This window comes from Myotis davidii, unplaced genomic scaffold, assembly GCF_000327345.1.
Source record: "Myotis davidii unplaced genomic scaffold, ASM32734v1 scaffold16, whole genome shotgun sequence".
NCBI lineage: Eukaryota > Metazoa > Chordata > Mammalia > Chiroptera > Vespertilionidae > Myotis > Myotis davidii.
The window spans coordinates 1,028,277-1,040,228 of record NW_006287821.1 but is presented as its reverse complement, the minus strand read 5'-3'; the positions used below and the strand labels follow the sequence as shown (position 1 = coordinate 1,040,228).

Sequence of the window (11,952 nt, the reverse complement as noted above, 5' to 3'; positions counted from 1 at the left end):
CGGCCCTACCCTGAGCGTGACTGAGGGTGGCATCGCAACCTCCCTATCCGCCCTGCTCTGTGCATGACAGCGGGCGGCGCCCCAACTCCCCAATCGACCCTGCTCTGAGCCTGACCAGGGGCTGCACCTAGGGATTGGGCCTGATGGTGGCCACCCGAGAGCAGGCCTAAGCCAGCAGGTCGTTATCTCCCGAGGGGTCCCAGACTGCGAGAGGGCACAGGCCGGGCTGAGAGACCCCCCCTCTCCCCCCTAAGTGCACAAATTTTTGTGCACCGGGCCTCTAGTATATATATATTTATGTATATACTACATGTATATACTGCTATTGTATTTGGTTTTATTATAAAGATATTACATATTTATTATATACAGGTTGGAAAATGTAAGAAAGTTTAAATCAGAAAACAAATTTCATCCATACTCAGAGAAAACCAACAATAATACTTTAACATCTTGTTTCTGTGTATTCATTTTTACATAGCTGAGGTCATATTGTACATACATGTGTTTATATCTAACCTTTGCTTATCATCTTAATCTTGTTGATTTTCTTTTATTACTTTTTTCCTGCTTTATTTTTTTAGGTAATAGAAACCTTACATTATTTTGGAATGAATTTGGATACCAGAATAACAAGGACACAGAGAGGTCTTTAGAGTCTATTCAGTATCAAAGAAGACAAGCCATGGCCATCCCATTCATCATTCAGTGTGGTGAGTGTTGAATTCCATTCAAATTAGCAGTCGTTTAGTGAGTTTTTAAATATGCAAGTCATTGTGCCAGTAAATGGCGCCTGAAGGAAACAAAGGTGGTGGGTAAAACCTGATTTTTACATGCAGTGAGGCTAGAGTCTAGGAGAAAGGTTAAGATAAGCATGAAATTATAGCGATGAAATTCAGATGTAAAAGATGATGCAAAGAGGCACAGAGTTCTATGAGGGTTCAAAAAAGGAGAAAGTTGAAGCAAGGCTTCATGACAAGAGGTAACTTTTGCCATGATCTTTAAAATAGAATTTTGATAGGCAGAGATGTAGCAGGAGGTATGTGTTAATATCAGATATACGTTCAACTAAAAATTTAGGGGTGGAATGATATAAACAGTTATCTTTTTTAAAATTCTTTATTGCTTAAAAGTATTACATATGTCTTCTTTTCCCCCCATTGACCTCTTCCCGGCCATTTCCTCCCCACCCCAGCACATGCCCTCACCCCCCTACTGTCTGTGTCCATGAGTTATGCTTATATATAGGCATACAAGTCCTTTGGTTGCTCTCTTACCACAACCACCACCCCACCACCCTTCCCTGCCTTGTAGTTTGTCCAATGCTTCTATGTCTCTGGATCTATTTTTGTTCATCAGTTTTGTTCATTATATTCCACAAATGAGTGAGATCATGTGATATTTATCTTTCTCAAAATGGTTTTTTTCGCTTAGCATAATGCTCTCCATGTCTCTCCATGCTGTTGTGAATGGTAAGAGTTCTTTATGTTTTACAGCAGCATAGTATCCCATTGTATAGATGTACCACAGTCTTCTAATCCACTCATCTGCTGATGGGCACTTAGACTGTTTCCAAATCTTAGCTATGGTAAATTGTGTTGCTTTGAACATAGGGATGCATATATCCTTTCTGATTCGTGTTTCTGGTTTCTTGGGACATATTCCTAGAAGTGGGATCACTGGGTCAAATGTGAGTTCCATTTTTAACTTTTTGAGGAAACTCCATACTGTTTACCATAGAGGCTGCACCAGTCTGCATTCCCACCAGCAGTGCAAGAGGGTTCCTTTTTCTCTGCATCCTCTGCAGCACTTGTCGTTGTTAATTTGTTAATGATAGCCATTCTGACAGGTGTGAGATGGTACCTCGTTGTTTTGATTAGCATCTCTCTGATGATTAGTGACTTTGAGCATGTTTTCATAAGTCTCTTGGCCTTCTGTATGTCCAGTTTCAAAAAATGTCTGTTTAGGTCCTTTGCCCATATTTTGATTGGATGTTTATCTTCCTTTTGAAACAGCCATCTTTCTGTTTTTAATACCTAGTACTATGCTAAATATATAGTTGGTACTTAATAATTGACTACTGAATACATGAATGATGGCTAAATAATAAAAAACAAAAATATCAGATTAAATAAACATGTTAGAGGGTCTCGAATGCCAAGATAAGAAGTTTTTACTTTGATAAGCAATGGAGAGGCATTGGACATTATTTGATAGTAGAATAACATCATTGAAGCACTGAGCACTTATTGTGTTCCTCTGGTGTATCTTCTAGCCACTATTCCTAGGGTTAGAGAATTAAAGACACTCTGTTATCTGCAAGGAGTCTGCTGTCCAGTGAGGGAGTCAAGCAAACAAATAAAGTACACCATAGTCTGTAAGGATGTGAGGTTAGTTACACAGAGCCAAGCGAACACCTCCCTAACCTTGAGCCTTGAGTTAAGCACCTGACTGGTCTAATATGTGCAAGACGCTGCCAGAATCCAATCTCTAGTATTATGGAGCTATGAAATGAGGCAAATTCCTTAATTTTTCTAAGCCTCAGCTTCCTTTTTCATAACATGAGGTTAGTATTTATAGCTACATCAGACAGTTCTGCGCAAATAAATGTATTAGCGCCCTGACCGGTTTGGCTCAAGCGGATAGAGCGTCAGCCTGCGGACTCAAGGGTCCCGGGTTCGATTCCGGTCAAGGGCATGTACCTTGCTTGCGGGCAATCCCCAGTGAGGCTAACAAGTCTAAGGTCTTTATTCAGCAAGCTGGAGACTCAGGAGAGCCATTGGTTTAATTCCAGTTGAAGTCTGAAGGCCTGAGAACCAAGAGACCCAATGATATAATTCCAGTGTAAATGTTGACAGGTTCAATACCCAGAAAGAACGAGCTTATGTTTTAATTTGAGTCTGAAGGCAGGAAAAAGCTTGTGTCCCAGCTCAAGACAATCAGGAAAGAGAAGTTCCTTTTTACTCTCCAGGGGGTCAGCCATTTTTTGTTTTATTTAGGCCTTCAACTGATTGGATGAGGCCCACCCCACATTAGGGAGGACAATCTTCTTTACTCAGTCTATCAATTCAAATGTTAATCTCATTCAAAACACCCTCACAGACACATTCAGAATTGTTTGACCAAGTACCCATGGCCCAGTCAAATTGACACAAAATTAACCAGCACAGATAATGTCTAGCAATGTTGGCTTTTATCATTATTACTATGTATGTTAACCCTCAGAAACCTTTTAGGTAAGTACCAATAGAATTTCTTCTTACAGATGATGGTACTGAAACATAGAGACATAATTTGTTCATAGACATAGTAACTGGTGGAGCAGTTCAGGTTCTTACCCACTGTGCAAACTGCCTCCATCGAAGAGGAACAGAGAGAAGTGTCTTCCTAAGAGGCATTAGCAGTGTGTCTGGGAGGAGTTCAAGATTAAAGTTAAGAATAGTCTGGAAAATATGGAGTGTCTTGGTCCTAAAAGCAAGGAGGGACTGCAAGGAAGAAATGGACAAGGAAGGCAAAAAAAAAATGGGAAAGGGAAGTCACTGGAAGTTTTCATGTGGTTTAAGAAGAGAGAGAGATCAATTACCTAAATAATTTTGGCTGAAAGTAGTAAAAACCAATTGGAAAGAACTTAAGCAATAATAATAATAATAATTTATTAGGAGTTTCCAAGGGTAGCTCATAGAATCCTAGACTAGTTGTGCCATCAAGTGTAATGGTATATGATCAAGGATTCTCTTGCCTGTGGCTGGAAAGACACCTCATACTTTTGGTTTATGCAACCTGATGTCTTACTATGAAGGATTCATTTCTCACTGTGGTCTTTCTTGTGTGTAATTTTGTTTTGATGATCAGATCTTTGCCTTAAATGGAGAGTCTTGCCTCCCTCTACTGATTATCAGGAAAAAGAACTTTTGGACACCTGGATTTGTGCTAATAATCCCAACCTCTCAGAAAACAGGTAGTGTTTGATGGTTTTCTAAAATTTTTATCCAATTTTGAATTCCCGAAATACATATGTATGAACTGGAAAATGTCAGCTATAGGTACATTTCAGCTTAGTCTCCGTCATCCCCGAGAACTCTTTCTAGCACCCGGCCAGTTGTGGAAAGATAGTTGATTAGCGTGCTTTTCCATCAAGATCAAAGAGACCTGGATGTAATGCTTTGAAACATTGGGGTGTGCAGCTCTATGCTTTCGCTGGTGGTGGACTACCACTCATATTTAAGAGATCTGCCTTTTAGTTCGTTTTCACACAACATAGCACCTTAAAATACAGGAGTTTTATCCAGATGGTGTCTCCAGGAGCATTAAACTGTTAGACCACGTGCATTTTCTATTTAAGTCATATATTGATTTCATTGCTTTGTGCTCTTGGAGGAAGAAGTTCAGACAAAAGCAGGAAAAAGACCAATTAAATATTGATGAATGCCAGTTATTACAAGTCCTTTTAAACTTATATTCTTTTTCTTGGGGGAGGCAGAAGAGTTAGTATACCCCTTTAATAAAGTCACTCCTAAGACAAGCATTGTTTTTCCATGGAGTTTGCTATAAGTCCTTTGGCCTGGATAAGTAAATCAATATTGCTAATGCAGACAATAGTGTAATAGCTCTTGTTGGATTACTTTTATCCAGTCTAGAAAAAATAAAGAACAGATAAAAATTTTTTAAAGAAGAAAACATTCAGAAACTGCTACTACAATCCCACCTGGAGTCCCCAGGTTAATCGTATTTAGAAACTAAGAAAATAAGTCAGATGACAGACAGGGCTCTTAGATTTCACATGACCCAGGGCTTTCTAGGTTCCCTTTCTTGTTTTGCAGCAGAATCTGTTTTGTTTTGTTTTCCCTCAAATAAAATTTGCTTAGACCCTAAATGTATGAACTAGATAAATGCAGAATTGTCCTGCTTTGAATTGAAGGTTGGGAATGTGGAGGCCAAAGGTACCCATGCACTTCCCACTTCTGTTCCCTACTGTCTGCAAAGAGCCTAGAGTTCCAGGGCGTGCGCTTATGAAACACTGAGCTATCTCCCGTCTTCATTGTAGAGAAGTGAAAAGTGAAGCCCAAACGGGGCCTCAGAAACCTGTTCATGAAGCCACTTGCCAAGGTCTTTTGATTCCTAACCTGATTTCAGCCCTAACCTGGAACTTAAATATCTCCCAAATAGTCTGATATGTAGTGTTTTCATAACCAGTATCATTATTTTTATCAAAGTGTTAATAGAAGTTTGTTGCTACTGTTGTTTTTAAATTTCTGTGTTGAAAGACCTGTGCTTGAAAATGTAAATAAAATTGACCTAAGCCCCTAATCCTCAAAAAAAAAACCAACCAACAACAACAAAAAAACCAAAAGAATAGTTAATAACATTGATCACTTATTGTGAGCTAAGAACTTTTTGTACAGCATAGGATAGTGTTTTAAAGTTCAGACCCTGGAGCCAGACTGCTTGGGTTTGACTCCTAGCTCTGTTAGCTGTGAAAAACCTTGGACAAATGTCCAATCTCTCTCTCTCTCTCTCTCTGTCTCTCTCTCTCTCACTTTTTAATATGTTTTAATTGATTTTAGAAAGAGAGGAAGGGGGAGAGAGGGAGAGATGGAAACATGGATCAACTGCCTCCTACACACCCTCTCCTGGGGATTGAGTCTGCAACCCGGGCATATACCCTGACCAAGAATTGAACTGGTGACCTCTTGGTGCATGGGACCAAGCTCAGTCCGCTGAGCTACACCAGCTGGGGTCCAATCTCTTTTTAACTCAGCTTCCCATCACCTAGAGTGGGGTGTAATACTAGTATCTTTTGCATCTTTTCTTGGTCTAGCTGAACCCCTTGTAAAGTCAATCTGCCATGTCCCTGGAGAATTTTGGCCCCTCTCCACAGAACTAACCAAGTACCTTGATTTTGTAAATCAGTCTTAAGTCGTGGTCAGACCCACAGAACTCGGAGACTACCCTCTACAGTTTCTTTATTGCCAAATTATCATTACTTATACTCTTACCCTTTTCTCCTTGAAAAGTGGTGATGCCATCAGAGAGCACTGTTTCAAAGCTGCACTAATTCTGTCTCTTTTGCACATCAAAATAGTCCATTTGTGACGACAGGCAAAATAAATTTAGCCATGTTGACAGAAAACTGATGGACCAAGCCTAAAATGCAGAAAGTTCTTTTATACTTATAATTTCTGTTTAAGTCCATGCTTCGCTAAACATATGGAATTGTATATTAAAATTTAACTTTTTTTTTCAAAAACGTTTTTTTGAAGACATTTGAATGGATGGCACTTTCATAAAATACTTGGGGTTTCTCTTTTTTGAATAAAAACTTAATGCTGCCACAAGGTTCTTTTCTCCCATGAAATAGGAACCTTATAGGTAATGCCTCACAGGTGTCTTCATCTCAACACCATGGGTGGCTACATATATAGTAGGTGTCCCCTGATTTCAATAACAACAAATACCACATGTGGGTGGAATTAAGTGTGAAGTTCTTTCACAGTAGTACTTGAATTTGCTTGTAGTTCTCTGTTGGTAGGTATAAGATATATATAAGCTGCAGCTCCACAAAGCAAAGAAATTGTGGGTTTGATCTACTTCAGATCAAAAGTGCTTATGCACTGTTTCAGATGAGAGAAGGTCTCTCTATTCCCAACCTCCTCCTCCTCCTCCTCCCTCTCCTAGCCTAATACACATGTATTTTGTCCCTTCCCTCTCCTTTTCTTATTACCTATGTAAAGCAGGCTTTAAGAATTGACCTTAACATTCTGACCTTAACCGTACATCCCCAGCCATGAACAAAGCCATGCCCAGTGGGAGTTGAACCTCTTATCCTTGCCAAGCCTCGATTCCAGGGAGAACAATATAATCTCTCAGTTTTTCAGCAGTTTGGCTAACTCAGCTCCCAGCACAGAGCCACAAAACCAAAAGTAGGGGAAAAGGCCTCAAACCTTTCGAATCATATGTCCCAAAAGTCATTAGCACTTTTCGTAGCCATAGCAGGGGAAACCCTCATTCGCAGCCTGTTTATTGTCATTTAGACACAATTCTGCTTGATGATATACATGTGTTGACACACTGGTGGTTAGAGGTTGGGAAGCAGAGTGATCACCAGAAGCAGATACACGGAGAGCAGCAGGAGAGAAGGACGCTGCAGCAGGGGGTGTTACTGGGGGGTTATTTGGTGAAGGACTCCGCCACTCCCCCGAGGCTGTCAGTTAGAGCGTCACATCAAGGTCCTTCACAGTGATCCCGGACCAGCATGCAGAGGGTCCGTGTGTTTCAGAAGCAGAACTGTTTGGTGTATGGTAGACAGACAGATGGATTTCTATCCCTAATATGTTTTTTTGAGGGGAGGGGAATGTTTAATAATAATAAGATAAGATTTAATTATCTAAAAACATTTTTGCAAAAGGCCTCATTTCCTGATAATGGGAGATAAATGAAGCATTAGTAAATACTAGTAATGAAGAGTTTTCTCATTCTGGTAAATATATACTACCTTTCACTTTTTTTCCATTTAGCTGTTCCGCCCCCCCCCCCCATTAAGCTCTTTTTTCATGATTTAAGGTTTTGTATTTCCTAAAGTCATCAATACAATGCTCTTCCCTTATATTCAAATTTTGGAAATAAGACATAAAGACTTATTATGCTTGTAGAAGTAAATAATCCTTTACAGACAGCAAATAGTTTTATGTTTCCTCCTGATGTTATTATATATCTCTTGTACTTGTTGATTGTGAAGTTGTCATCAGGCGGAACGCTTACCTCCCATCCCCCTGGGCACCGTGAGCACAGTGTCGCTATCAAAAAATGAGAAAGAGAAGCGACTTCAGGAGTCAGTCCGAAGGTATCAGGATCAACTGGCAGAACAGCAGCTGGAGGTAAGCAGTTAATTTCTTTTCAAAATCCACCCTGACGCTTGAGCTGTTGGTTTCATGTGTGCAAATGACTAATGGTTTACCCAGGTTAAACATTCAGCCTCTTTTTTCCATCCTCTTTTGTCGCCTCCTCCCAATTTTGGACCTAAGGACTGTTCTAGAGGTGAGCCATAACGGCTCCTGGGGGCCAGACAGGTAGGAGAGTTCTTAAAAAATACTGGGATGTGTTATCTGAGTCCAACTGCACAGCAGTGGTATGAGGGACGGGGAGCTTATTTCCATTCTAGGAATGCATGCAGAGCCTCATAGAGGTCACCCCGAATGTCAAAGGTCAAGTGGTGGAGACTGGGACACCAGTCTGTGTGACTCCAAAGGTTAGGCCCTTTTAAATTTATTAAGCTTCTTCCTTAAGGGCAGAATTTTTAGGTAAAGAGTTGTTCTTTTAAAGAAATATTAGCCTGTTAATACAGAAACTCAGAATCATATTTAATTGTTAAGAAAATTCAATGAATAAAACATTACTATCAGTAAATGTAGGTAACCATGACAATTTCAAGTGAAGGAAAATTTGCAGAAATATTGTTTTAATCTCTGCTCTAATAAAGTCATTAGATCTCTGTTTCCTTTATGGATTTGGCACCTAAATTCAATAATTTTTAATAGTATAGCATGTCAACTTCTTCAAATAGTACTTGAGAAGGTCAACCGCCTATGTCCAAATGTGTGAGCCCTCTCTACATGTTAGGACATAAACTGCTCATTCAAATAGAAAAGTCTTTTGCAAAGAGGGAGGTAAGACCCCCTAGACTTAATGCCTTATTATTATGTGTATTCCTGGGCTCTTAGAAGATAAGCCTTCTTTTTTACCCCGGTTTGGTTTCTGTTTTCTTTCCTGGGCTCCCCCCTTGCTAGGGATCTGCCATGCAAATCAGCTGCCATCTGAAGCCTGATTTGCATATCACAGCCAAAGAAATCTGACCCTCCTTTATAGCCTGGAGTCTCAGGATTTCTTTGGGGGAAAATACTGAGTGTCACTTTGGGAATACATTCTCTTATGCATTCCCTATCACCCTAAAAGCAGCTCAGATTTCTACAGATTTAGAGCCTCTAGTCCTGGGTTTTATAACAGGTCAGAAGTAAAGAAGGGTATCACAGCCTGTGCTTATTTTCATAAATAAGTAGGTGGAGTCATATCTTTCCACTGTGGAATGTCTTAATTTGTTCGGTTTCTTATTTTGTTTACCACTCCTGGTAGCTCTGTGGAGGCAGTCAGCACAACCTGAATTGATTTGATCTTTGTTGTTGTTTTTTCCCTATAAGGTAAAGGCCAGAGCTGGCCTTTGCAAGTACCAGTGCCCACCATGAAGTCTTAACTACCTTTGTTTGTTAGGATTGAATGTTTTATTCGTTAGTGAGGTAGAGGTTTTGATTGATGGTCGCTGGTGGAATAACAGATTTGGGCCATCCATTCTGTTTATTCTTTCTTTCTCGGTAGTTGACTTTTTCATAAAAAGTTGAGCCAGGTTTGCCGATTCAGTTTGTTTCAAACATAAACAAAGATGTTTAGCAGTACTCAAATAGAAACCTACTTCCACCAGTTCAAAGGATATAGATTGCTCACCATTCTCTTTGCCCCATTTTGTGAAAATAAGCCTAGCATCTCAGTATCAGGAAATAATTAGAGGCATGCCGGGTAATTATCGTTTGACCACCTCCTGCTCTCTCATCCTGCTTCCGACTACAAATGCCTACTTATCCATTGACCAGACCTGTGAAGCAAGTATAAAAATGACCTAAATTTGCACACCCCACTTCTTACTCTCTCGTGCTTCAACTTTCATGGAAGAAGGTATCTTGATCTAAAAATTGGACAGTTGACTATATAAATCAAATACCATTCTGGATCTTAGATTCTGTGGTTCTGGACTTTTGTCACTGACAACCAGGAGGGACCGAATAATGGCAAGGTAGCATCATGGTACTAGTATGAGAAATCAGCTACAGCTTCTCCACCCCTCATATCCTCCACTGGTGTGTAGAGTGACTCAGTTTAACTTCTAAGAGCACCACCCACAGGACGCCCTAGTTAGAGAAGAGCCACAATGACTTAGAACACTATTCCAATAAAAGAGATATTCCAATGATTGGACCAGTTCCTCTGGGAGAAAATGAAGTAGCTAGGTCCAGAGCTGTCATTTCAACGGATGGTGTCTTATAAAATCCTCACCACATTCCAGCTAATTTCATCAATTATAATAACACAGGGAAGTACAGTTCAAAGAAGTTGAATAACTTGAATCAAGTCACACATCTTTAAATAGTGAAGTTGGGATTTGTTTCCTTTTTGCTTCATTCTAGCACTGATCTCATGCTTTCACAGGATAAATACAGACAAAAAGGACCCGAGAACATTTACAAAGGCAACAAACAGACCATATTTGTTAGGGAAATGTGTACGTTTTCCCTAATAAATCTAATAGGTGAGCTCAAATTCAAGATATAATTGATAGGCTGTGTCAGCAAGCCAAGACCCTCTTTATTCCTTGTGCTTCTGAAACAGTCCACTCCACTTTCTCCTTTCTGAGTAAATGAAGGAGTAATCTGTTCCTAACTGCTTTTCTAGATCACCCCTTAGTACCTGCTGTTTTCTATAATGAGTGACTAGTGCCACCTGATGGCCAAACTATGAAGCATTTCCATTTTCCCGGCCTCTCCAATTGTTCAGCTACTAGTTGGCCTATTATCTGCATGATTTTTATTCTGTTTTTCATTAAACCCAGACGACAATTTAAAACCATAAAGTAGAGCTACACTTCTCCCTTTCTTTGTTTTAACTTACAAATTAGATTCTCTTCTACCTTCAGTTGTATGGCAAGGATGAATGTGTCTTGATTGTGCCCAAGAAATATAGTTTAGGATACATTTCATTCAGGGTTTTTTGGCATCACTATAATCCACTTGGTGCTCTCAGTCCTTAGAAGAAAGATGATAACTTAATTCCCTGAATGAAGCCTACTCATATTTATACATAAGCAATGCTAATGGGTAGTATCTATATATGTAAAAGGCTAAGCGACCATCTGACTGTCCAACTGGCAGCTTGATGTGCACTGGCCACCAGGAGGCAGACACTTAACACGGGAGCTGCCAAGCTGTGGTGACTTGGCAGCTGCGGTTCTTAGGTGATGTGCCCAGAACCAGAGAGAAAGGAGCCCAATTCTAGGGTATGCCACCCGAGAACCACCCTCTTGCAATCCGGGACCCCTTGGGGGATGTCGGAGAGCCAGATTTAGCTGGATCCCCGCAGGCCAGGCCAAGGGACACCACCTGCCAGAGGGACCCCGTTCACTCCACAGACAACCTTTGAGCCACGGCGCTGGCCCAGGTGCGGCTGGCCAGGGAGGGACCAAGGAAGGTTGGCTCCAGGGCATGTCCGGCCCATCTCGCCCAGTCCAGCCTGCCAGCCACCTTCTAATTAATTTCCTTTCATTGTGCATGAATCTGTGCACTGAGGCACTAGCGTTTGTATAATCAGTATGTTTGTGCAAATGGGCTGTATTGCTTATGTGCCCTCTAGGTCTTTCTGGGTTAAATTTTCTAATCAATATTTATTTCTTATCCTACAGTGAGTCCAGGCTTTCTTATTTGAGACCAGTTACTTTTCTTGAATTAGTTTCTTCCCTCCTGTAGGGTCTCCTGGTGAGCTGCTCCGTGCTCTTTAGCATGTTCTCCACGTCCATGCTGCTGCTAGTGCTCTTCTTCCTGCTGTTTTGTCATTATGTCATCTTCCTCTCCCTCATCCTTCAGGATCTGAAACTAATGTCATTCCTGTATGAAGTCTTGTCTCATTTCCATTTGTCCTTGATGGGTGTCTTTTTTTCAAGAAAATTTTGCTTTATCCCTGGTATTATAGTTACTTGTGTATATAATGTCTCCTACATTAGACTGTAAGCTTTTTGAAAGGTGGGACCATTTTTATTTATCTTTGCATTCCCAACAACACTTAGGCCTGGATCTTTTACGTAACAGGTGTTTGCCAAAGGAATTTGATTTATGCAGAATTCTTTCCAAATAAGTACAA

At 40.4% G+C, this 11,952-nt stretch overlaps 1 protein-coding gene across 1 annotated transcript in view; it reads left to right on the top strand.

The window, feature by feature from the left end:
* The window catches only part of MORC1 (MORC family CW-type zinc finger 1), a 136,825-nt gene that overhangs the window by 68,331 nt on the left and 56,542 nt on the right, over positions 1-11,952 (top strand). Inside the window, 3 exon segments of the mRNA XM_006759570.2 lie at positions 585-713; positions 3,853-3,958; positions 7,736-7,874. Of these exon segments, the coding sequence (XP_006759633.1) occupies positions 585-713; positions 3,853-3,958; positions 7,736-7,874 (374 nt within the window).